The sequence below is a fragment of the Filicampus tigris genome, chromosome 11 (genome assembly GCF_054856515.1).
Source record: "Filicampus tigris isolate MCC_2025a chromosome 11, RoL_Ftig_1.0, whole genome shotgun sequence".
Lineage (NCBI taxonomy): Eukaryota > Metazoa > Chordata > Actinopteri > Syngnathiformes > Syngnathidae > Filicampus > Filicampus tigris.
The window spans coordinates 15,006,344-15,033,842 of NC_141227.1; the positions used below are offsets into that span (position 1 = coordinate 15,006,344).

Consider the following 27,499-nt stretch of genomic DNA (forward strand, 5'->3'; position numbering starts at 1 on the left):
GTTGCCGTCTGCTTCCTGCCTCCTTCTTGTCGATTCCTTGTTCATTAGGGAATTCCAATTGTGAGAATGAAATCATAATCAAATTACAGGGAAAAAGGTTTGAAGGAAAAATGTCACAATTTAACAAATATAAATGGCCGTTCTGAGGAGGAAAAAGTTTATATGTTTTATGAGAAAAATGTTCAAGTGTAAGAGAAAAGTCTTACATTCATGACAGTGGTAATATTTCTTTTTATTGATTTTTCTTTTTATTGAAATTATTTTACAACAATAACGTCATTTTGAGAAAAAAGAAATATTCGTGAACATGCAACATTCTGGGGAAAAAAAATAGAATCTTACATGAATAACCCTAATCAACATTTATGGAATACAATTGTAGTATGAGGGGAAAATGTCAGACTTTTACCTAAATAAAATAGTAGTTTTACATGATGTAATTATTTTGAGGAAAAGGTAATGAGTATTTAAGTAAGTTCATTAAAGTCAAGATATTATTTTGAGAATGAAATTGGAATATGAGGAGCAAAACCCATAACTTCACAAAAATACATATTGTGAGAAAATTCAGATTTTAACCTGGAAATCCATTAATTCACTTTGTGATAATTTATTTGCAACACATTTGACAATAGTGTCAGAAAAGTCCAAATTTTACAAATAGAAGAGTTAGTCACAATATGTGGGTAAAAAAGCAATTTTACAAGAAAACACTATATTCGAAATTGTGTTTTTTCTTTATACCTGCGTAGCTTCACAGTCATCCGTTTTATGGTAATAAGCAAAGGTTGAACCAAGGTAAATGGACTAGTGTGGTTTGATGTGTTTTTCTTGCATTCTGAAAATGTTCAAAAATGACTTAGTCAACTAAGCTTTTAAGCGAACGAATTATGAAGATTAAAGTCATTAGAAAATGTGTGTGGCCAAACACTAATTGAGTCACTTTTAAATCAGTATTCATTGTGACTGAATCAATAAAACTTGCTCGCACTGAGTTGTCGTCTGCTTCCTGTTAATTCGTATTTGTCTATTTGTCTGTTTAACTTTCTCCTCATTGAACAAGACAAACGCCGCTGTGTTGTGTAACATTTGCATTCCACCTGCAAGCCTGACTGACCAGAATGTGCTGTTTTGGGCCCACAGAAAGATGACTGGAGGTAAGTTACAAGCCAAAAAAAGCCTTTCAAGCTGTTCGACATGCTTTTGACTTCATCCTTTGCAAACAACGCCTTCCCTTTCCCTTCCCGAGACAAGCCGACAACTCGCCAAACTATTTGAGTAACACAAACAGACAGAGTGTCCTGGAAGTGATGACCAAACTGCAGCATATCAAACCAGGTAGAAAGTGTGCGTCTGGGAAGGAAATCTCATAACAAAATGTTTGACTTGCTCTTAGTTGACAAGTCCGCCCAGAAATAAAACAGAGCGTCCGTGAAGTGGTCTCTCGCCGACCGGGATGAAACAGCTGTTTGGTCAACAGGATGAAAGCGTGGCACCTGGTTCGCCAAATTTGCCCACCTTAGAACGAGCTAAACTTATCTCCAAACACAACTGTCTGGAAATTGGCAATAAACTTTTGTAAGTTGTGGACATACAAACCAGTCACATCCAGACTAAAAACGACCAACCAAGGCCGGATTTACACTTTAGGACCAAATGCCATTTAGCTGTTTTGATTTATATAAACTTACAATTGACCTCCAGCATATGTCATAATGAAAAACAACAAGCCTTACAAACGTCTAAGTGAAGACATTGGATAAAGTCAACACGGAAGCAAACAACGGCAAGCCACAAATGCTTCCTCTCTTTTGAAAGTAACCAGTTTACAATCTTACTGTCACCAATTTGTATTCTGTTTATTTCCTCCCCTATTAACAAAATATTTAATTACATAGTCTATTTAAGAGTCTAAATTGTCCATAGGTTTAAATGTGAGTGGGATTGGTCATGCAAAACAGGCGTCCGTCAGTAACGGACTGACAGGCTGTCATTGACGGACGCGTTTAAAACCGCTAAAAACCCAAACATATTTTTTTCAAGAACATGTTCTATTCAAGCCCACTAGTTAAAACAGGTCATTCAGATAAATATTGCGTTTGTGGAATAAGTGTTAATCAGAGTTAGAAAACAGGTCAGCCGTGATTGGTCGTTGTGAGCAGGTGTGATGTCATTTTCAGTCGACAGAAGACAAAATGGCCGCCCCCAGAGATGGCTAAAAACAGTGCATTTTGCTGCTTAACTTATATTCCACAAACGCAAAATTAATCAGAATGTCATGTTTCAACTAGTGGGCCTGCTGGGAACATATTGTTGAAAAAAATATGTTTGGGTTGACTTCTGCTCTAAAACCGATAAAAACCCACTTCCGTCATTTTTCAAAAGTGCCCCATCATTCGTCAATCATCAGCAAACATCAGCATACATCCGGAGATCAGAGTTTACGGATCTAAAACTGTACCGCTTGATGAAAAGTGATCCAAGACAGCAGAATAATGAGAAACCGGCACACATAAACACTCAGCTTCGCCGAAGTCTTTTTATCCCACTTCCTGTTTTTAGCGAATGTTTTTATTCAGGAGGCCCCCTCGGCCAACCCCACCCTGACCTGCCCGTTGGGGACCACAGTCAGCTCCACAATGGAAGGACTGTGCGCACGCTGTGAATGACAGACCTGTCCATACAAGCTCCAAGGAACCTCCACCCTGTCATACAAACAACTGGGCCGCGTGGCACGTCTTTGCCGCCATCTCTTTCGGAGGCAGTGTTCCATGCTCGGTACGCCACACAAGCATTTCGGGGTAGGGGGTTGCCGGGGGGGCAGAGTTTGTGATTAAACAGATTGCTGCCTTCCCTTGAAAGGCAACTGGCAACTTCCATCATTTCAGCTGCTCACGTTCACTTCAATCCCGTTCAGGCTGATGAAGCGCTGATGGGAATGCGCCGCCGTTTGCCCGTTTTGCTTGTTTTCTATTTGCACGCTACGCAGGCCTGCTTCACGGATCAGAAGCCGGCCGGCTGAAGACGAATCAGGCGCAATCCCTTGTAACCGTTCATATGTAGTGAGTCGTGTATTTGCATAAAGCTCTTATCCTAAACCCATTAGGAGGCACATTTAGTTTGTGTCACATAATGCCAAGTGAAGGGAGGCATGTAGTTAATTAGCACTAAGCCTTATATCAGAAATGCCCAAACTATGGATTGAGGGACATTTATGGCCTGTTGTAACCCTGGTTACACCCAGTTAGTAGATCAGCTGCCACATTTGTATACATGATAAATAAAATGTGTGCCCATTTGTGCATGTCTTACGTACGTCAGACCCCATGAGAGCATGTATGCGAGTAAGGCGTTAGTGTGTCCATAGAGGACTTTGGGTAATGAAATGTGAAATGGAATGAGAGATATGGATTTCATGATTTGGGTCGGAGTTGGAGTTGACGGTTAGGTTTTCACAATTAAGAATAGCCGCCTGAGGACCATAGAAAACGGAAATGGTCCTTGATATTCCACAGCCACACCTTATCGGATGTGTGCATTGTTTGCCTTTAAGAGAAAATACCTTTGTTGGTGTGCCTCTGGTAACCCCCCCAGCCAACTACGAACCCCATCAACAAGGTTCGCGACAAACAGTCTTGTGAAAGCGTACACATGCGCTGCCCAGTCTCCGTATTGCACCCTGACAATTACTGCTATATATACCAGCCCAAATGGGAGCCACGAAACGGCGTGATTACAGGGTGGAGCAGCAGCAAAGTGGTGGAGAGAGAGGGGGGGGACAAAAAAAAAGTGAGCAGAGAGAGGAAATGGAGCAGAGGAGAAGAACAGTAAAACGATAAACCACGAGGAAGAGGAAGTGAGAGAATTGTGCAGAAAATGGTATCATCGGTCATAAATCACAATGTGTTTTCAGGGTGTCGTTTGAGCCCAAATAGTTTCTTTTTAGAAAACGTGAACGCGGGCATGATTTAATTAGAGGGCTGAAATCATGCATGGGTGACTTTTTTTTTTTTTTTGATAAAGTCCCGATGATAATGACCTGTCTGTGTGTTTTTTCAAGAAATCAGACAGGAGAGTTTCAGAAGACAGACGAGAGTTTGCTTGGGTTGCATTAAGATGTGCTGCCCTCTTCTGGAAAAGAGGAGAGCTAGATAAATGAACTGATGTTTATATAGTATGCCAGCATGCGGGCAGAGCTGGATTAAGATGGTCAGGTGTTCCTTTTAAAAGTCGAGTAACTGCATAGGATTAGATTTTTTTTTTTTTTTGGGCTTAGCGTACGGTTACGCATTTAGGTTTCTTCTAGCTCACTCTTGCCATTTCCCCTTATGCTGTCAGTCAGAGTCCTCCCTGAGTGCTCATCTCCCCAAGAAGAGACAGCACACTTCCAATGGAAGGATTTATAACACAGGAAGTCATGTCACAGCAGAATTCCCCATCGTGTGATGTATTGAGGTGCTGCCTTTAATCGGCGCTAGAACTCAGGCCCCAGTGATGAGCCTTGCACTAAATTGATCTGTCATGACACTGTGGGAAAAGTGGGAAGTCCGCTGTGGATCTACTGGCCATTCCGACCGAGGGGGCTATTAAAAAAAAAAAAAAAAAAAAAGAATACATTAACCAATGGAGCACTCTCTTTTGTACGTAAAAAAAAAAAGCACGCTCCACCTCACTCCAGCGGCTCGCATAATTGGAAGCATCTTGGCAAGGAGATAGCATATCAATGGGCTTGTACTCCAAGGACATGCAGATAAGAAGAGGCTGCTTGGCTCAACATGTCCACGATAGGGTCACTATAGGTTTCCGTAACGACACAGCAGAACGGCTGTTGACTCACATACAAAAATACAACGCTGATCACTTCCTGTATGTGAGGAGCCTTGGAGAAGGCTTCGCTTGTTATCTTAATATGGTCAAGATGCATTTTGAGAATCCTTTGCTCCTGCTTAAAAGAAAAGAAAGCAAAAGCTGTCCAGTAGGCTACCATGTTATCATGAAGTGGCACATTCGTAGATAAACATGCACATAGTAATTATCACCACTACAAGAATTGGATTTGAAAAAGTATGGATTTAACAATAAACAAGAATACCGGGACAATAATAAAACAGTAAGCTAAAATATTTCTATGCATCTAAATACGTTAAATGGGATTTTCTAGGAAGAGCTTTAATTTAATTTCTACATATTTTTTCATATTTTAGTGGGTGACCTGACGTTTGTCCCAGCTGGCTTTGGGCAAGAGTGGGACACATGCTGGACTGATGAGTTGGTTGGTATATATAATTCTTTATTGTAGCTCATTATGAAAAGAGGTGGAGTGAATATTTGACATAACTCATTTGGTCATTTGGATTTTTAACAAAGGTTATGGACTGGTAATGTTGAAATATTCATGTTCCCGTGCGTCGCCATGAAGAAAGTATATTTTCATGCCTTTGTACAACTTGAGAGCGACTGTATAAGCAAGAACTCTCACCCCCCCTCACACGCTCCGAACAGGCTCCCGTGCTTTACGCGCTAGTGCACTTCCCTTATTATTTAACACGCAGCAAAAAGGTCACATGTTGCACTGCACTTTGTCATAACTACTTTGTACTGAGGTTCCAGTTCTTCTCTTAGGGTTGTGATAACAGGACAGGACTAGAGATGAAACAAAGCATGTGCTAATCAGTGAATGTTTGGCGCACACTAGTACTGAATATCTGAATCTTGTGAGTGTGCTGTCATGCTGACCGAAGAGAAATGGCAGGGATGTGCGTGATTCATCCTAAAAGGTGAGCATCAATCAAACATTTGCGTGTCTGTGAAGCACACTGTAAAGGTGCTTTTATTGACATGAGTGTTCTTACACAGTGCACAGAAATTGACCTCTGCATTTAATCCATCACAGTAAGCACACACATACGCGATACATTGGAGCAGGGCGAGTTGAATCTGGTTTGTTCGGTCGCAGGAGTCAATCCTTACCATTCTCAAGCTTATGAAATCCAATGGTTTATATATATATATATATATATATATATATATATATATATATATAAGTCTACACACAACAGTTCATCCCAGGCTTTTGTGAAACTATACATTAGGGTTTCAAACTAGAGTTAGGGTTTAGAAGTAGGGCTTCAAACTAGGGTTAGGGTTTCAAACTAGTGTTTAAAAGTAGGGTTTCACACTAGTATTAGGGGTTCAAAGTAGGGTTTCAAACTAGGGTTCAGGTTTAAAAGTAGACTTTCAATTTAAGGATAGGGTTTTGAAGTAGGGTTTTAATCTACGGTTAGAGATTACAAGTGGGGTTTCAAACTAAGGTTAGGGCTTAGAAGTAGGGCTTCAAACTAGGGTTAGGGTTTCAAACTAGTGTTTAAAAGTAGGGTTTCAAACTAGGGTTAGGGTTTCAAACTAGTGTTTAAAAGTAGGGGTTCACACTAGTATTAGGGTTTCAAACTAGGGTTCGGGTTTAAAAGTAGACTTTCAATTTAAGGATAGGGTTTTGAAGTAGGGTTTCAATCTACGGTTAGAGTTTACAAGTGGGGTTTCAAACTAAGGTTCGGGCTTAGAAGTAGGGTTTCAAACTAGGGTTAGGATTTCAAACTAGAGTTTAAAAGTAGGGTTTCAAACTAGGGTTAGGGTTTCAAACTAGTGTTTAAATGTAGGGTTTCACACTAGTATTAGGGTTTCAAAGTAGGGTTTCGAACTTGGGTTAGAGGTTCAAACTAGAGTTTAAAAGTAGGGTTTCAAACTAGGGTTAGGGTTTCAAACTAGTGTTTAAAAGTAGGGTTTCACACTAGTATTAGGGTTTCAAAGTAGGGTTTCAAACTAGGGTTCGGGTTTAAAAGTAAACTTTCAATTTAAGGATAGGGTTTTGAAGTAGGGTTTCAATCTACGGTTGGAGTTTACAAGTGGGGTTTCAAGCTAAGGTTAGGGCTTAGATGTAGGGTTTCAAACTAGGGTTAGGGTTTCAAACTAGTGTTTAAAAGTAGGGTTTCAAACTAGGGTTAGGGTTTAGAGGTAGGGCTTCAAACTACTGTTAGGGTTTCAAACTAGGGTTTAGAAGTAGGGTTTCAAACTAGTGTTACCTAATACCTATTTATATACTTTACAGTATATTTACAGGCAAAAGTTCTCATTCAAACAGTGGTCCCCTAATGGCCTCTCCACTTTGCTCCACTCCACTCATCATCAAAATTACAGATACAGTAGCCTGGGTTAATTAGTGTAGCGACACCGCCTAGTCCTTAATGGATGCTTGAACAAACAGATTTCAGATAAGTTTGAGAAGAATAATAATATATGGCCTCTGAGGGGAGGGGTTGGGAGTAATTAATATAGAGTGTGGGAAGAGATGAAGCCTTGCTCTAAACAACTCCTCTTCCCCGTCCTTTAAATGTTTTTTCCTTTATTATTATTCTTACATCCTTCCACATTATTTATACGCGCTGTCACACCAATGTTGTGATTATGGATGTCATGCGCCCGTACAGTGCTCCTCGATCAATGGGCCTGAAATTAAAGCAAAAAATGAATTTCCGCAGTGTCGGCCACATGCGCGCCTGAGCAGAAATTACCTTGCTGGGGGAACGGCTGATTACCTGAGGAGAGAACAACAAGAATGCAACGAGGAAGGTACCTGAGGAGAGAACAACAAGAATGCAACGAGGAAGGATGGAAGCTGCAGTACTTAGGGGTTGACTAGCCGGCTGTGAGATGACATTTCAAACAAGCTGCTGTTCACTTTTAACTTGACAAAAGCCTTATGGAGTTAATGGAGAAGATTTGGACCTATATTGCAACTTCACAGGTATTAATGTCCATGTAATGTAACAGCCATTGACTCAGACCAGTTTAGCAGATGATGCAGTGTGAGCTCAATAGGAGGGGCTGATATAAAAAGTAGTCATTACGGTATTCCCGTCAACAGCACGTTGACGTGTACAGATGAGGTGACGCTCATTGGAAGAGTCGCTAGCATTCAGCAATTACAGAAAGGTTTCATGGAGACAGAAAGTGATTGCGAGTGAGCGGGAAACTTTCCCATCCGACTTTGGTGAGAGGTGGGGTACTCTCTGCGAGTTACTTATGTGGTCTTTAGGGCCGATGTGGTGACTGCGGGTATCATGTTAGTGACCTCTGATTAGATTGTTTACAGAGACCATATCAAAATTGTGCTTTTAAATAGATAATATTGCTTCATTTTGAATAATTCAGAAAAGAGTAATCAGTAACCCGGGCATGTAAAACATTCAGAAGATTATTGTATTGTAGTGCAAAGTGCATTAAAATATTGAAGTAAATTGACAGTGTATAATAATAGTGTATCAGTATCAAGTACATTTCTGTAAAGGGGAAGTCAATTATTGTAATTTTGTTTTCCATTTGTATTTAATCCTGGAACAAAGCAGGTAGTCTCATTGAAACACTTGCAAGAGAGACCTCACCAAGACGGCAGCATAAAATTTCAACGCTGAAGGAACAATTTTAAATCAGGTAAGTAAAATAACATAACTAGAGATCCATGTATGATAAGAGTTTGAAGTACGACAGACCTGAATTGCACCATACTATTAATAGTTTGTTTGCTTTATTTAACTACATGAGAGAAGCTCATTTGATTGTGCAAGTGTACTTGATTAAGTGTCCAGTGAGCAAACTAAGGATACAAAACAAAACCGAACCAAACTGGAGTGATGTGTTCAAATGTAGTTTTGCAAACAAGTCTGCCTCTTCAGTATCCTTTCACCGGAGATGGACAAACACTTTATTTCCTCCTTTGTTTCCCTCATCTCTCATTTTTGAATCGATTTTGCTATTAGAGGTGGAGAATCACAGAGTGAGGGTGACGGGCCTGTGGTGGTTTGACAGGCTTCTTCATCTCCCAAAAGCACACGTTTGCTTTACATCAGCCAGGAGGCGGCGACTGTCACGAAAGAGACCCGAGTCCTAATGCATTGGAGTAATAACCTACTCTCCTCCTCTAAGACGAGACTCACTCAAAAAAAAAAAAAAAAAAAAAAAAGAACAGGCTGACCTGATGTGAAGTTCTCACTGCAAGTTAAGACGAAGAATCAAGAAACATTTTCGGAGCAGTCTTCCCGTTGCCAACATAAAACCTTCATTAGTAATATTTAACATTGTTTACCATACAAGAATGAAAAGACGCCTATGCCAGACTTTGGGTGAGTGGGTGCATCCTGGACTGGTTGCCAATTAATCACAGGACAAACCGTATAAACAACAAATCACACTCACACTGTCTAATAGACAATTTAGAGTCTTCACTGTACATATCAAGCATGTTTTTGCAATGTGCGAGGAAGCAGAGTACCTAGAGAAAATAAACGCAAGCATGGGGAACACATCAACTCCACACAGAGCTCAGATTTGAACTCAGAAACTGTAATGTTAGCCCACCACTGTATACAAAACAAGCTAAAAATGCTGTTGGTTTTTATCATGCTAGGCTAAGTCTAAACATTCAAGTTTACAGTACCATCTTTTATTTTAATTGCTGATTTATTGATGAGTTATCCATGTTGTAGCACCTCAATCATCACATTTTTTCCAATCGTCTTCTTGATCGGCAACACATTTCAAGAAGTTATATTTCCCTTCGAAGATTTCGGTTGAATTGCACCTAAGAGGCATTCAATTCAGAGGTCGCACTGTATTTGTTTTATTGCAAACCATTTCACCTAAAGTACTTCATTTCCTCTCACTTGACACATTTCATCCATCCATCCATCCACCAAAGGTCAGGTTTTCAAATCCATTCGACAAATCCTCTGAGAATTATCCAAATAGTCTGAAAGCAAATGAAGGCCCGTCACTCAGCATTAGAAGACACAATGTGGAAGCGCACTCGTACTTGTGGCAAGTTGTCGATAAAGGTTAACATGTAGAACACGACAGCGATACCTGGGGGCAGCTTGTACTTCAGTTGTGATCTCACAGTTCAGTTGTGATCTCACAGCCAGCGATGACAAACAGAATGTGACGCCACGTCCCGATTTCGCAGTCAAATCTGCAAAAATGAAAGGGAATTGATTCTCGTGATGCCTCCCGCCATCAATCAAACTCGTTCCTGTATTTCCTGCTCTTTCCCCCAAAGCATTCTTTTTCTACTGCCATCTCCCCTTCGCGGTATCACAACAACCGCACTCGTTCGCAGCTATTTATTTGCTTTATTTCCTGAGATCAGCTATAAAGAACAAACACCATTAAGCCAGCCAATCAATAAGGAAACATCAGCGCTCTGAGCTCGCCCCGGCACGCAAAATAGATTTACAACCTTGGCGCGGGTGAGATAAATCACATATTCATACATTAAATTAAAAAATATGATTGATAGTAATGTGGGGAGTGTGTTATATTTGTCAGAGACTGCGAAAACAATGTTTTATTGGTGCTATTCTTCAAAGTCGCGTGAAGACGTCAAACTCCGGCGGATGAGTCGTTGCTTCGGGGTGAAGAAAATTGACACTCTAAGCAACAGTAGAATGCAAATAATGAAGTTTTCCAGTAGACTCGAAGTCTAGCAATTGACGTGTTCATCGTTCTTCAAGCCACCGAGTGCGGAGTGTGCAGGAGCGGGCTCTCTGGCTAAGTGACACCTTATGGGAGATACCGAGATTGCGTCATGCATTACGGGGCGCAGTGGTGATGGGAGTCTTCTCCAAGAGAAATATTGCAGCATCGCATGGGGAAGAGTGGAAAAGGTGTGCGGGAATGGGGGAAGCGGCGCTGCCAAGGACGTTTAAGAGAACTGTCAGGGGAAGTCTGATCTATTGAGGACCCTGTTGGCTGAATCTATATTTAAGCATGTGTGTGTGGGTGCTGTGGATTCAAGTGCAGCAGTCACACAAACGCACGCCGCAACACATGCGCTCGCACCCCTGGAGGCTCGAGTACGGGCGGCCCTCGCTGCACAGGTTCAAAGATGCGAACTGGAGCTCATCCGCTCGGAAAATCAAATGTTCTTTTTTTATATGTATCTACAGAGCATGAGATACAACTGAGAATTATGAAAAAAAAAAAAGATTGGGTAAACAAGTGCTCATCTGCATTAGACTGTGTAACTTGCACGGAAATTGTTCATAAGTTATATTTGGAGACACTCAAGAGGAGATGGTGAATTATACGGGATGCGTTTTACATCACTTGAGGCGTTTTAAATTCAGCATTTACATTTGAGTCGATTGAAGTTAAGGATGCTTCATGTCAGATTGGGGAGCAGTGATTTGAGTTAGAAGCGCCATCGGTACCTCGGTCTTCAGGGATTTGCTACCAAAGGTTTTCGGGCACATATGCTCAGTGGTTTATGCGAGACGTTAATGACTTGGATGTACTAAATGTGTCAAACGCAAAACAATCGGATAAGTCAATAAGGTGTGGACATTTAAAACGGGGGTGGGAGGGGCTTGGTAGCAGTTTTTAACCACACAGACGTATCCTGATTTTGTACACAACACACAGCAGTAAATTTATAATCATAGTAAGTAACTATAAGAAAAACATTTCAAGGCCATGGAAGTAATATAATCAAATGAAAAACTGTGATCAAAAGGAGTCAAATTTCTTAGCTTTACTTCTCTGATTGGTTTACTCTGGAAGGGCTGCAACACAAACAGAGAAACGTCGTGGGTTGCGCCATCAAAACCGAGAGTGCCCTGTAGTTGGAAAACAGCTTGTCATGTGTCATCTTCCACACCGCTTATCCTGTACAGGGTCGCGGGGAGGGTGCTGGAGCCTATCCCAGCTGACTATGGGCGAAAGGCAGACTACACCCTGAACTGGACGCCAGACGGTCACAGGGCACACACAGACACCGTCACTGAACGGGAACCACTGTGTGTACCACTACACTATCAGCGACTAGTTGGAAAGCAAATAAAATAATAATAAATGTGAAAGTTATTTCTGTGACATCATTTGTCATGATTGCATACTGAAGCAGTGCTACATTAAACATTTTTGTTACTTGAGAAGAGCAAACTGCAAATACACAATAATGAACATTGTTTAATTACTTAAAGAAGGGAAATCAACCCAAACACATTTTTTTCAAGGATATGTTCTATGCAGACACACTAGTTGAAATAAGGCATTCTGATAAATATTGCCTTTGTGGAATAAGAGTTTTTAGCTGTCTCTGGGGGCGGCCATTTTGTCACTAATGTCGACTGAAAATGACATGACAACTGCTCAGGGCGAAGGTAATGACCAATCACGGCTCAGCTTCAGAAAACAGGTCAGCCGTGATTGGTCGTTACCTGAGCAGTTGCCATGTCATTTTCAGTCGCCAGAAGTGACACATTGGTCACCCCAGAGATGGCTAAAAACAGGTGGATTAACTCTTGTTCCACAAATGCAATATTTATCAGAATGCCTTATTTCAACTAGTGTGTCTGCATAGAACATATCCTTGAAAAAAATGTGTTTGGGTTGACTTCCCCTTTAAATGACCTACTTTAGTGGCTGGTAAATGTATTGTATAACGCAATGCCTGCCGCCTTAAAAAAACCACCCGCTCCGGGTAGCAGACGCCTCCTCGAGAGGAGGTAAACCTACTGCTGTCGTAACATCACAGTCGATCAGCACTGAGGAGAACCAGCATGCCTGTTAGTCAGGAGAGTGAACGCCAGGCAACCCTGCCCGGGGAACGTGTGGCATGGGGACCATTACTGAAGCCTAATGATATAAGGAGAGTTCTCCCAATGCGCCGCAGAGGGTATTCATCAAGCTGTCGGTGCTACACATTTTTCAATGGCCCTTAAAGGAGGAAAGGGGTGTAGGAGGTCCACCCCTCCCCATTACCTCGCTTCCACTGACCCTTATTCATCCCTCATCTTCAGTCCAAGACGCTCTATTTTAGGATCAGAGAGGGGGCCACAAGTGAATGGGAGGTGGAGGTAGGAGGTGAACAAGTCAGACCACAACATCTCGCCTTGTCTCAGTGTTTCTCCCCCAGGGAAGGAATACAACCTACTCTGTGCTTGATAGTCACACTTAGTGCTGTCACTGGCTTGTGTCCAGTGCTGAGAGATGTCCATTATAGTCCAATAAAGAGACGAAAGAGCCATCCATCTGTTCTCTATCGTTCATCCTGTTCAGGGTCACAGCAAAGATGCCTGCAGTCTATCCCAGGTGACTGAAAAGCATATAACAACATGGATTAGTCGACAGTCAATCGCAAGGGCATGTCCAGCCCTGATCAACATAGTAAATAGGAAACTGTTCTATCTGGATGGATAATGGTTGAAGTGAAATTAACCCAAACATATTTTTTTCCAGAAACACGCCATAACTGATTAATATTGCGTTTGTGGAATATGAGTTAAGCAGCAAAGTCAACCGCTTTTTAGCCATCTCAGGGGGCGACCATTTTGTCACTTCGGTCGACTGAAAATGACATCACAACAGCTTAGGGCTCAGGGAACGACCAATCACGGCTCAGGCTCAGAAAACAGGTCAGCTGTGATTGGTCGTTAACTATAAGCCCTGAGGAGTTGTGATGTCATTTTCAGTCGACAAGTGACAAAATGGCCGCCCCCCGAAAGGGCTAAAAACAGGTGGATTCTTATTCTACAAACGCAATATTTATCAGAATGCCTTGTTTCAACTAGTGGGGTTGCATAGAACAAATTCTTGAAAAAAATATGTTTGGGTTGACTTCCGTTTTAAATAAATATTTACACTGGAAAAAAAATGTGCATCATTTACTCAACAAAATAAAATCATCTGAATCCAGATAGATTTTATAAACAGACTATACTTGTATTTTGTGCAACCACTTGACAAAATAATATTTAGTAAATTCAGTGTAGAAACAGACAACCACTCATTTAGATAAAGATAAAGTTAGTAAAAGTCACTAAAGCTGTGCGTGTAACCTGGGGAACATGCTTTTTTTGTGTAATTGCACATCCACCACAGTAGGTGACAGTAGCTCTTCCATTTATTACTAATTAATGCACCTCAAATCTGTTCTGTGACAGACTAAAACATGTTGATAAAGTTATTCTTTGTTCTAAGTTGAGCTACATTTCTTTATTTCCTTTTTTTTTCTAAACGATCTGCCACCTGCAAACAACGAGGAAAAAAAAGACAAGTACAGTACAAGCTCTGTCAACTTTAGGTGTTTAACTTCATTTTATAGCTTGCAGCCACTGCGCTGCAATCGCAGCATTGTGACATCAAACTGACATTTTGGTGTTTGTATTGTATGAGTCACAGCCGCCTGCCAGTAGATTTAGACCAATAGATCTCACGCAATAACAGTAGAAACGGAGGAGCGCTGCTTTATGACCGCAACACTTTCAGTTTGAAGCCTTCCAGCATCGGCCACTTTTAAATTATGGTGGGAAACGTCCTTGGGATGCGAATATCACATTTCCAGGGGGCTCGGCGTGACACGCACACACAAACGGACACACTGCAGGTTGTACTCGGTGGAGCGTGACATAAGAATAAGGCGACTGGCAACTGTAAATGCTCTCACCATAGAATTGCTCATTTTTGGTTATTGCCACTTTTGATTCAAATCGCTGATTCACACAAAACAACACTGGGTAATTTATCACTCTCACAATCCACAGTCCACACACAAGACACTTTATTAGGTACACCTTAACTAAAAATCTGATCTGAAGAGCTGATCCATAAATTTGGTTTTAAAATGGCAATGATGCTCAAAGTTATTAATTTAGGAACATGTGGATTACAGAGATCGTACTTTGTGTAGTGATTTGAAACTGATGGATCGAGACCCAAAAGTCTTTCAAGGACCCGTAATGGGTGGGCCACGGACAGCTTGTAAAAAAATATGGGGCCCTGGGTTTACGGCGCCACCGACATACAATGTTTGGAGGTTACAAATGGAACGCAATGAATTCGTTTACACAGTGGCGTAGACATACATGGCACAAGACATGTTCAGCTAACGGCATAACTACTTTTTCACTGGGTTCTTTTATATTCAGGAGTTTGTCAGACAAACATTTAATATAGTTATGTCTTGACCTATCTACGGAAGCTCAGGTCACATCCTAAACTGAGTGCTGCTTCTTGCCCTTACATATTGTTTAATATGAGTAAAAAAAAAAAAAAAAATAGAAACCCATTCCATTATGTTCCCAATGTAGCTCTTCGCCACAACAACAAACACATTGACAATTGACAATAGTTGAGTATGCATCTCTAACTAACCACAAACAAAAATACAAATAGCTACAGTCTAAAAAAAATAGTATGTATGTGAGCAGCTTAGGTTAAAAAACGCAGATGTTTGACGTCTTCATGTGATTGATACATGTACTCTCTATGGCGACATATAATGAACTAAATCAAGTAAAAATGAAGGGCAGAAGTCAAACGTCATATGTTGTGCCTCACATGGTTGAAACAGCCGCAACTGGAGCTCCTCGTCCCCTGGTGCCTCGTCCTCCTCCCAGCTGATCCCAGCTCACAACATCACAGTGAACACCTGAGGGCACGCCCACAACAACACGTCCGCCTCCTCATTGGCTGTCTACTTAAATATTCAACGTACGTCGCGCTGATTGGCTCCGATCGCCGCTCGAGAAATTTCATAAAGCAAAACCTTCAGAAGTTGAGTACAGGCAATAAGTGGCGAGAAAAAAGGACCCCCGTGTGATAACAGCAGAATCCAGAGGACAATAAACCGAGGACAGCTACTCTTGCTGCCTCTTACTGAAGAGGCTTTTATCTGAGTTTTCTCCACCTCTCCCTTCATCCGTGAGTACCTCATGCAGTTTCCACTGCATTTCACTTAATGCAGGATACGTGCCGAAATATGCAAAGTTGAACTTGATGCAACAAGTTTAGGTATTTACGTGCATCACTTGAAGAATCCGCTAACTCCATCTCATCCCATTTTATACAGCCCCCCCCCCTCACCCGCACCCGAATTCAATATAAAACATGCATGCAGATTCTAAAGAGAGGTGTTCGGTAATTATTGTTGTAAAACATAGATTCTTCAGTTTCAATATCCATACAATATATTTATTTCGTATAGATCACATATTTTATAGTTGAACCATTTTAGATTGGTTTTAGAAACTTTGCTTAAAAGTCAAGACACTGTTGTTTTTAATATTAATGAGGATATTTGCGTTAATTTAGAAAGACACGCAGGGCGGATGTCAAGTTACTTATACAGCTAGTACATAGTACAAGTATGAGCACATGACCCATCCATCCATTATCCAAACCGCTTATCCTTGAGCACATGAATATTAGAATATTTGTATTAGTAGCTTACTATCTTTAATTACGTTTGCCCAAACGTTTTTTTTTTTCAAACATAAAAAGTTTACTTATTTTTTTCGTCAATACATTTTAAAATAATTGTAGAAAATAAGGTAATATTGTTTTAATCATGCATGCTTAATAGTCAAATGGATTTTAACTAACTTATTAGAAACAATCCTGCGACTTTCCTCAAATAAAAAAAATATATCAAACATACATATGATTAATACATTCCTTTTCCCATTTATTTTTGAGACAAAAGAAGAAATTGTGCAGTCAGTTTTGTGTCAATGTTGGTTTGGAATTGCTGGAGGGTCACTTTGGTCCTTGATGGATAATAACACCTTAACTTTAATGGTTACTGTTGATGACTGTGAATGAAAGTTAAGTGTAATTCACTGGGACAAGTCCAGCACGCGCGCGCACGCGTGTGCGTGCGTGCTCTGCAGCGGGGGTGTCCTTCACAGCGACGAGATTCTTGTGAGCGTGTTTTGAAAGTGAACATCTTCACTGGCTCTTTGTCGCAGTGTTATCAGGATGAGAGCTGAGCATGAACGCTCCACGAGGCACATGCTGATGCTGCACGCTGCCGTAATGGCCTCTTAATGCCAGTATAAATAACCCAAAGTGAAAACATTTCTCGGGCCTGAGACGACACATTTTCCCGAGGCTATTTATGCCATTTGACTGTTTTACAAAAAAAAAAAAAAACCAAAAAATCTTCACAGACAATTGGAAGGAGATAACAGTTAAGCACGCATTATAGGCCCCTATCCTGAAAATTAACTGAGTGCACATAACTGTCCAGGACTTCTTGCACTAAGTCCTACGACAACTTTACTTTCAAAATTGAGATTTAGTGTTGTGAATGCAGGCTAGGCGTCCTTGACTGGAAAATGCATCACCCTACCATTTTATCAATGCAGTCCCCTGTGGTTTCACACCCTCATCTGTCTTTGGACTTACTACCTTGCTCAGGACATTGACTAAATTATGGGGGACACTTTTTAAGGATAGACCTACTGTGAAATACAACCTCTGTCTAACTTTAAAATGAACACCCCCAAACTTTTTATCCATCTATAGTAATGTGCACCTACACTTAGCGACATTGTGGTACACTCCCCAGAAAGTGAAAAGGGAAGAAGAGTTGGAAACAGAATTGCCCAAAATGTCAATTTTCCACTTGGTGCGGCTCTCTTTCCAGTTTCCACATTAGGAACAGTGTATGGAACTCAACATAGTGCGTTGTCAGCTAGAGTTCAACGCACGCCTGGCTGATAACATGGGTTACCAACCCCTGTGGCTCATTCGCCACTTGAGACCTTGTTGCAAGAAATGACAAATTCAAACACACATGCTAACATTAGCTTACCCTGTTGCTCCTCAGGTGTCACTATTAATTCACACCTCCTCTTGATAGCCTGATGGTAAAATGCCCCTCAATGGTTTCAAACCGAACCCCTCATTTGTTATCACCTTCTGGTCTAATGGTGGTAAACTTGCCTTATCTGGAACCTACATTTTTGTTAATGAACTTGTTAACAGGTACAGGCTACACAGCCACTAGCGAAGGATAAAGACGGCTGGGCATTGTCGGCCCCTGCGATATTTCTGCGGTTGTCAGCGGAGGTGCTTCCTCTCACGGCCAATGGGCTTTTGAGAGTATTACTCAAAGTACAATGTGGTTTTTTATCTTAAATTGAATTGTTGAGCGAGATGTTAAAGAGGCATCAATCACAGGGTGGCTGCATGCTAGCGTCGAGGGCGGAAGATGCAGCAGTAAAGCAGCCATGGGGCGATGACGAAGGCTGCCTGCATAAATCCGCAGGCCGGGCAAATGAAGTTGTCAGCTTGTAAACGCCACTTAGTGTGTGTGTATGTGTGTGTTTTGCTGCAATGTTGATGTGTGTTTTATTTCAACTTTAAGGAGGTGACCTTCTGTTTTCCACTCTTGCCCCCAAGGATGTTTTGTCTCTCCCAACTGTTTTATTTTTCTTTTTTACCTGCATGAACTTTACAAGCCAATTGGATCAAGTCCTCTTTGCTCTCCTTTTATCTGGTGACCACTAATAGGACTCTTATACCTCACTGTGTCCTATTATCCCATGACGTCTTCCCAATTTAGAGGTGGCCAGCATCCCTTGGGAAGCAACACCTTAGGTTTGATGCGTCGGGTCACATCAGTTTCCCCTGCGTTCTCACTCGCCCTCGGGCTGAGATGCTGCTCCCAGTATGGATTTTCTGTCCTGCAATTCCTCAGCCTGTCTTCACGTGATGGGTTGTTCACTTTCTAAGACTGCAGAATGCGTCTGAGTGCAGTGCTATATCTTCATCTTTATGTCTGAGCGCAGCAAAAACGCTCGGCCAAAAATGTGCCACCGCTCGACTCACAATAATAGGCTTGGAGAATTAGCAACACGGGCCCGCGTGTTGTCGTTTGGAAACACACGATTTACTGTTATTGTGAGATTCTCATTTGCTCGAACCGCTGAGAGAAATATGTCGGTGTTCATAATGAGCACATGGAGATAGCACTAGCATAAGTCATTTTAGAGGAAGGAACTTTGTAGCTCCACTACACGTTGACGTAAACGAGCACAGAGTGGGAGAAGTGAACATTAGAGCTCAATAATGGTGAGATGTTGCAGCCAACACTGACATAAGCAGCTAGCAAATTGGCACTGAGTCATGAATGTGTCTTCCACCGTCTTGTTTTTTGGTCACGTCTCGCATAGCACTGTACAAAAGTCTTAGGCTAACATTAGACTTGAGGTTGTCCCAATGCTACAATGACAGTGTCACTCAACAGCACTGTTGTTGTGTTGGTTTGTCCAGCTGTTGTTAGCATGCTAAGTGCCAGCGCCAATAGTAGCGTTGGGATGGTTTGGCCCATTGACGTAATTGTTGCTAACGCAGTGAAAACACAGTAGCTGTGTACAGGGCGAAGCCTACACCAGCAACACCTTCAGCGCCACCTCAGAAAGTAGAGCCAAACAATGCTAAAATGGACGGTCCAACCGAGCCTGAAGATTTCTTTGTGATGTTACATACAGGTATTCCCAAGCCGTACTCTTTTGTTAAGATGCTCGGTGGCTAATTCGGGATTAACATTTGACAACATTTCCTTGATAAATCAACAATGTATGAACCAATATATTTTTTACCTCCTGACATTTTTTTACATGGTAGTTTTAATGGTAAGAGCTTCAGTTTTAATGCCAGCATTCTATAGATCAGAATAATGGCACCTAAAGAAGTTGTGACATAGCGTAGCAGCCATGGCTATAACTGAACTTCCTACAGAAGGTGTCATGATGTCTTCTTTAGACAGCAAACTAGTTGAGACTAAATCGACAGCAGCTCAGCTGGTTGCACTCAAGCACTGCACTCCAATTTACCTCATTTGACAGTTATGCAACTCCACGCGGTTGAACAAATTCTCAACAATCAATTAATCAATCAATGGATTAATATGACCTTCCATATATATAGTGGCTATACAACAATTCATATTTGAACATATTTTACATTTTAAGGGACCACGTTTAGCATGCAGTATTTCGTTTTTCAAGTGAGCAAAACATAATAGCATTTGCGCATGTATAGGCAGCATTTGAAAGAGCTCTCAAATTGCGGCCGCCTTTTTTCATCAGCATTCAGATGCAGCCCCTCAATTAGGACACAACCATCAAATTCTTGTATCCACACCCTTAACCAGGTCTTCAGCGAAACATAATGGGTTCTTGACCCATGCGCCACCACTCTACAAACTTTTAGCACAATCCTGCTAATTTATCTGTCCAACTGAAACTGAAATGTACTGTCATTAAAACAATGGCATTATTGTTAACTTAAGCCTGTTCCTCTCTTCAGGTCAAAATGTTGTTGTTCGCTGTATTCCTGCCTGCACTTTGCTCGACCCAGCGTTCAGAGCCGATGTTCTCAGCCATAACCAAGGCCATGCTTCCTCCCGACTACGACAACAACCCCACCCAACTCAACTACGGCGTGGCCGTCACCGATGTGGACGGGGGCGGAGACCTGGAGGTGTTTGTTGCAGGGTAAGTGAGACGGTGAAAATTAGTGGGGGTACTTTGTGAAACGATTCCAGCCTTAATGCTTCTCTCACAGTGGCGCCAACATTGTTTAATTTCATCCATTACACAAATTTGAACAGATGATTGAACTTGTGAGTGATAGCTATCGAAGTGTGGATTGGAGGTGCACTTCATTTTCTGAGCTAAAGGTTGAAGACAAAGGCAAAAGACTTAAAAAGACTTAGAGCTCACTCATGTGATGATAATGGATGAGATTGGACAGAGCACCACTGATGGAGATGCTTTGGCAAGCTTGCTTCTAACCAATGAAGCGGCAATGAATCCCTCACAGGCTGTAGATAGATGGATGCAAATGGCCGCGTCTCATAAATGTCTTTTCTGCAAAGACGTCCCATTCAGCAGCGATTCTGAGAGAGAGGGCGTCGCATTATAAGAACATCATCACAGCCTTCATTTATATGACACTATTGACATAATGACCTTCAGTGGCAAAGTTGAGAGTTTTACTCAAATATTCATTCCGTTTCATCGACCTTTTATGAGATAAGGAACATCATTTAGTCACTTTAAAATATTGATCAACTCTTCTTTGGGAAATTTCATCTTAAGGAGATTTTTTTTTTTCTTTTACAATTTAAAATAGTTCCCAAATGTCTTAATAAAGATAGGAAGCGAAGCTAGGAGGTTGAACGAGACAGGCGGCTTCTACTTGAAGTGGAGCCCTGACTTTGGGAATAATAATTAACTGCACATTAAGACAACAAAAACATTTTCACCCATGGACGCTATACTTCATATCACACGAATAATATAACTGCCTAAATCATCTTTTCTCTTTTGAGATAGGCATGTTTACAACATCTTAATGGGACTATGGAGAGTCGTTTTCTGCAAAAATCTGAGTTTGGCAAAAAAAATAAAATATATATATATATATATATTTAGTTAGGCAGTTATGTTATTAGCTTGACGATATGCTACAATTCATACAGTAGTTATTTAGTGTGTTGTTTTGTTCATATCGTCACTGTCCTGTGAAAAACACTCATCTCAATTTTTTTCATTTTATTTATTTTTACCTGGATGGTGTTTCCGCGTTACAGACATCGCATTAACATGAAAATGAAAAAAGTTGTTTAATTTCATATTTGATAGTTGGGCAGGCACTCTGTGGACCCAACTCCATGTACTTTGTTTTTGTCTTTTATATTTTTGTATAAGTGGAGACTAGCAAAGTAGGTATTTCATTGTTCAGTACTACTATTTTTACTGTGCAATGATAAATATCTTGAATCTACAAGCAATTAAAAAGGCAAATTTGCATAATTTCTCTCTAACTAAATCAGTGACAGTTCCAAGTGATTTATTTAGAGGCTCTAAAACACCCATATACTAAGAACAAAACAACACGTATGTATGATGCGACATACTGTATTTCACTGCGTCCATGTTGGCAGTTACAACGGTCCTAACCTGGTGCTGAAATACGATAAGCAGAGAAGGAGACTCATCAATATTGCCGTGGACAATCGCAGCTCCCCGTTCTACGCCCTGAGAGACCGCCAAGGCAACGCTATCGGGGTAACAGCGTGTGACATAGATGGAGACGGACGGGAAGAGATTTACGTACTCAACACCAATAACGCCTTTTCTGGTAAAAGTACTTTTACACACTCGAATGAGAAAAATACCCTCCCAGAAGTAGTTCCAGTCATGTGTCAGAAAAGTTTTGCCGCGTTGAGTGTTTGTCAATTGATGACCTACAGCGTGCTTGCTTCAGCTTTTTAACAATATATTTATTGTTGCATGTTTCTATTGTATACAAAAAAAACAATAAGCATTTTCTCAGTTTTAAAGACCTTTATTGGAAAACAAATTACGTTGTGCAAAAAGTCAATACTTCTTCTGAACTTCTGCGGTTTACTCAGGCATACCAATTGTAATTCGAAAGATAATTTTAACCATTCACTGCAACAATAGAGAAGCAACATAAATCACAAATGTGAAAAGTTAAGTCAATGAAAAAAAACATTGGAATGTGCTCAAATTTTTGGACAGAGATGTGAATAGGCGTCGTGGTTAGCAAGTCTGCCCCACAGTTTTGAGGTTCAGAGTTCCAATTGAAAATATTAATTGACAGCCACGATGTAATGAAATGTGCATCATCCAGTTGAGTCAAAGCTGCAATTAAGCCCAAAGCTTATCTTTTAATTAAACAACAATGAATTTATAAGAGATGCATGGTCACGAGTGGGTGGCATCTCTGCCTCACAGTTTTGAGGTTCAGAGTTTGAATCTCAGCTCTGGACTTCCTGTGCTGGTGTGGGTTTTAAAGCGGAAGTCAACCCAAACATATTTTTTTCAAGAATATGTTCCCAGCAGGCCCACTAGTTGAAACACGGCATCCTGATGAATTTTGAGTTTGTGAAATATAAGTCAAGCAGCAAAATGCACTCATTTTTAGCCATCTCTGGGGGCGGCCATTTTGTCTTCTGGCGACTGAAAATGACAAATGCGCACAACGACCAATCACGGCTGACCTTTTTTCTGAATCTGAGCCGTGATTGGTCGTTGTGAGCAGCTGTGATGTCATTTTCAGTCGACACAAGACAAAATGGCCGCCCCCAGAGATTGCTAAAAACGAGTGCATTTTGCTGCTTAATTTATATTCCACAAACTCAAAATTATTCCGAATGTCGTGTTTCAAATAAGTAGGTTTGGGTTGACTTCCGCTTTAAGGTACTCCAGCTACCTCACACATTGCAAACTGCTTTACAAACAAATTTATGGCAGTTTTTCTGTTTTAAAAGTTAATAACTAGTTTGACTATAGAGTACAATAATTACGTTGAGCGTGAATTTTTTCCCCCGATTTTGTGTCCCCCTGAGCATTTGCCCCTATTGCATAATGGTCAAGCAGGCTCTGCTAGTGAAGATACGCGGTACAGAAAATGATGGATGGATACCTATTTTCTGTTTTGACAATCTTTGAATTTGTGTTCAGGACGTGCGACATATACCGACAAACTGTTCAAGTTCCGAAATGGCCGATTTGAGGATCTGCTGAATGATGACATTAACGAACATAGGGACGTGGCTAATCGTATGGCTGGACGCTCCGTGGCCTGTGTGGACAGAAAGGTAAACACACACACAAGAAATTACATTCACGTGTCGTCTGCGTACATGCACGGTTGCCACTGTTTGTTTACCAGTGATAATTCATGCCCTGCCTGCGCCTCCCTCCTCAGCTTGTGCTATGACACTTCATTTGGGGAGAATGTTGGGCCATTTTCTTCCCTCTGTCCATCGCCAAGCAGTGTAATTACAGAGGCCGAGGCTCGTTTGTTTTATAGAACATCGTACGAGGGGATGAGTGATGACTGCTCTTTGCCCAGTATCATTTTCTCTTTTTCCATTCCGACCCTTTTTCATTTCTTTTCCGCCTCTTTTACTTTCTCTGACGGACTCCTTCTTTGTCTCTTATCGCACGCCAACTTCCAATCTAGGGATAAAGAAGCTAATAGTCAGGAGAGGACAGTTGGGCTCGCAATAGTTTTTTTTTTTTTCTTCCAACCTGCAGTCCCATCTCACTGAGCACTGATGGGTTGTGCGTCTGCCACTCCGATTGGAAAGATATCTACGTATAATGGCGTAATACTTTAAGAGCCAGCCAAAAGGCGCGGTGTGTGTTCTTCCGTGGCGGTTCCAAGAGGCCGATGGGCAACATGCATTCATTAAATTATATTCAAACAGACAACAAAAGATGTGGCAATGTTGAGTAGTTGGTGACTGTTGCATGCAAGTTGCCTTGTTTGCACCTAAAGAAACTATTAGGTACCACTTTACATTTTAGGATGTATAAATTGCTTAGACAGTTAACAGTTATCACTTTGCAAACTCTTGCAAATCATTAGATAGCCCACATATTTATCTGCCTAGCGCTTTATGTACTCATGTTGCTATCATGCAATATGCCAGCATACCAAAGGTTAGATATTAGCATTTTATCCATTCTCATCACAAATGGTACCTGACACATAGCATTAGCAGTTTATCCAGTCTAAATAGCCTTTTGACTCAGTAGCAGACTTCAAGGCGTGATCCGTAGTCATCTCCTGTAGCACTATTTATACGCATATTGTTTGATTGTGTTGTATGCTAGGTTTTGCTCTACCTCTGTAAGCTTAAGCACTTTAGCTTATGTCTGTTGAGGCACAAGATGTTCCCATGGATTCGCCTAGGCCCTAGATGAGATAGAATACTAGCGCCCTAGGCCTTAGGGTGCTAGCATTCTAGCATTCTATCTCTTAGCATTGTTAGAATTTGCATTTTTTTTTACTGGGCCAAAGTTAAGAATTTGACAATGTCGATTTACTGTATTTTTTCGGACCTAAAGTCGCACTTAAAATCCTTTCATTTTCTCTAAAATCGACAGTCAGTACGCCTTGCAATCGGCTATCCGACTTCGTGCCTACCCAGTTTGAACCTAGCATAATAGCGCTAATGCGCTACATCTATCAAATAAACATACGGTATAATTAAAATAAAATATTTAACAGACAATGCTTCACAAAAATAATGCCCCTTATAACCCGATGCGCCGTATGTGTGAAAATGTAATAAACTAGACCCATTCATTGACATTGCGCCTAATAAACCAGTGCACCTAATGGTCCGATAAATATGGTACAGGTTAGCAACAAGTAGCAGACCCAGTTACAAATTCTAGCTCCTCATCATAGATATTTCATAAACTTAATAAAACTTTTGCTGCTAAATGATGTTGAAAGCAATTTACAGTTACTACACAAAGATGTGATGTCAACCTAGTAACTATTACTAACGCTGAAACCGTCTAACGATATACTAACTCTAACCATTTATGAAGGTATACAGTTGTATCATCTCATTTGTAAAACATAGACAGATTACACAATTAAAACAGATTTTGTCAATATGGTGTCATCGCCTATTGAGCTTTTTCAAGGGAGTCTGATATAGGAGCCATGCAGGCATATAAGCCACTAACATGCACTTTGCACAGCTGCATGTCACACCCATCACACTGGCAATTGCTCTGACAGAAATTAGCCTTGGGCAAAGACTTATTGAAAAATCATTGACTTTTAGGTTTGTTAAGTAACTGCCAGAGGTCTTCAGGGCTTTCATTGCGGTTCAGTCTCATTTTTCACGCTGTAAGGGCGTGTGTGTGTGTGTGTGTGTGTGTGTGTGTGTATGCGCGTGTGCGTGTCTGTGTGCATGATTTGAGTGTAGCGAACTCCTCCCACCTCAGCAGGCGGCGATGTGACAATTGATGACACTAAGAAAAAAAAAAAATCGCTACATCAAGCAGACTCATTTGCTTTTCGTATCCTGGACAAATACCATTTAGGTTCGACACAAATGGCAAAACTGTGAGTGTGTTTTCTCGTATGCATGCGTTCTCATTGACTGAAATATGTTTCGGCCTGGTGGGAAAACTCATTGGAATCAAGCGTGTGGTCTATTAATGTGGTTCCGTTTGTGTCTGCAGGGGCTCTGAATGATAATGGAGTGTGAAATTAATCTCAAAAGGGAGGTGGGGGAAGAGGGTAAAAGCAAGGAAACTGGTAAAGGGGTTTGATTAAAAATGTGTTTTTTTTTTATTATTCTTCTGGTTTAGGGTTTAGAGAAGGAATCCAAACTTTTAAGCTGACTGGTTTTGTCACATCCTCAAAGAAAATTTGCGATATGGTATTTTTCTGATGCTGCAGTTACCAAGACAAGATGCAGCTGGGTTGCACACAGGTTAAAACTGGAAGCCGATTGGCTGAACAAACTGCAGGGCAGGCTGAAGAGATAAAACTGTCTGCAGCTGAAAGTAATGGCAAGACAGGAGATTTGTTTTAACCGAACAGTAAAGTTTGTTCAGTTCAATACGCATTGAGCATGTTCGCCATTTTCACAGACGACCGTCATCACTGTCTCCATGGAAATGAGAAATGTGTCTTTTTTTTTTTTTTGACAGTTTGGGTCTTTTTGTTTGAGACCCATTTTCAAATGTCTGGGTTTGCTGTTTCAGCGTATCTGTTAGGAAGTCAAAATTATTTTTGGGGACATGTTTTAAAGACACATCGATCATGAACAAAATGGGAGCACATTTCAAATAGTGATATACTGTGGTAAGCGCAATTGTGCCGCTCGATGTAAACGTGGCTATGGCAACAACTCAAACAAGGTCAAAAGTTAGACTATAGAATATTGATCGTCCGTTTAGTTAAATGACAGAGGTGGAATGTTTGACTCAGTTTTATTTTTACATAAAAGAGTTTTGATTTGCTCTCTCTTTCGAATGGACATTAGTGACATTGGATTTTCAAGGCTTAAATTGAGCTCAAAGTATTGTATGCTCAATAGATAGGGTCAAAAGTTGCACACATTCGCCTTTCAATGAACTTTTTGTTTGGACTGCTTCCTTGAAGAAAACAAATGAAAATTGTTAAGGTTGAGCACAAACAGGAAATTGTTTTTGGTCTGAGATGTTAAAGAAATGGACGTTTTTCAGCCCTATGATATCACAAAATTGCTTTGTCTTTGTCACTGGTAGGGGGCTGGCAAGAAACATCTAGAGACAGACAATAAATCCTCAAGAGCAACCCTTCCCAAAAATATGGATGGACCCAAAAATGGGTCCGAGGTCATTTTTTTTTATTGGGTTGTTGACTGTCACAGTAAAATGCTGTAAGTCGTTATATTTAGCATCAAGCAGGCATACATCACTATTAGTTCTAGCACAGTTGATGATACAATATTTTTGGTATCATTGGCTGACATGTTAGCTGTAACTATTTGAGCAATTTTACCAAACGTAAACATGTTTTTCCTCTGCAGGGCACGGGCCGTTATGCCATCTACATAGCAAACTATGCCAGTGGTACCGTGGGCCCACATGCGCTTTTAGAAATGGACGAAGCGGCGAGTGACCTTTCTCAAGGCGTCATCGCACTCTCGAATGTGGCCGAGCAGGCAGGAGTCAACAAGTTCACTGGTGGGTGAACGTGTATTTGAGTGTGTGTTTGCCCCCGTGTGCGGGTGTGTGTAATAAAGTCTTTAAGGATCATCCAGCACCATAGCAGCAATGGTGTGATTTACACAGACGTGTGCAGAGGAGCATGTACTTGTTGT

At 41.0% G+C, this 27,499-nt stretch overlaps 1 protein-coding gene and 1 long non-coding RNA gene across 4 annotated transcripts in view; one reads left to right on the forward strand and one right to left on the reverse strand.

Annotated features, from left to right (window-relative positions):
• Nucleotides 1–9,609: 9,609 nt before the first annotated feature.
• Nucleotides 9,610–27,499, reverse strand: part of LOC147139899 (uncharacterized) — a 32,167-nt gene continuing 14,277 nt past the window's right edge. Inside the window, exons 5-8 of one of the 2 annotated variants that reach the window (XR_015088589.1) lie at nt 12,986–13,147; nt 9,916–10,021; nt 9,717–9,802; nt 9,610–9,634 (exon numbers count right to left, since the gene is read on the reverse strand). This is a non-coding gene — a long non-coding RNA (uncharacterized LOC147139899). Of the gene's footprint in view, nt 9,635–9,670; nt 9,803–9,915; nt 10,022–12,985; nt 13,148–27,499 lie in introns of those variants that run through there. The other variant, XR_015088588.1, reaches the window with a different exon arrangement.
• LOC147139900 (cartilage acidic protein 1-like) overlaps nt 15,618–27,499 on the forward strand; it is a 28,919-nt gene continuing 17,037 nt past the window's right edge. For both annotated transcript variants that reach the window (XM_086044648.1, XM_086044649.1), the window contains exons 1-5: nt 15,618–15,753; nt 20,149–20,336; nt 21,791–21,987; nt 23,337–23,473; nt 27,206–27,362. In XM_086044648.1, the coding sequence (XP_085900774.1) occupies nt 20,155–20,336; nt 21,791–21,987; nt 23,337–23,473; nt 27,206–27,362 (673 nt within the window). In that variant the 5' untranslated portion in view covers nt 15,618–15,753; nt 20,149–20,154. The remainder of the gene's footprint in view (nt 15,754–20,148; nt 20,337–21,790; nt 21,988–23,336; nt 23,474–27,205; nt 27,363–27,499) is intronic.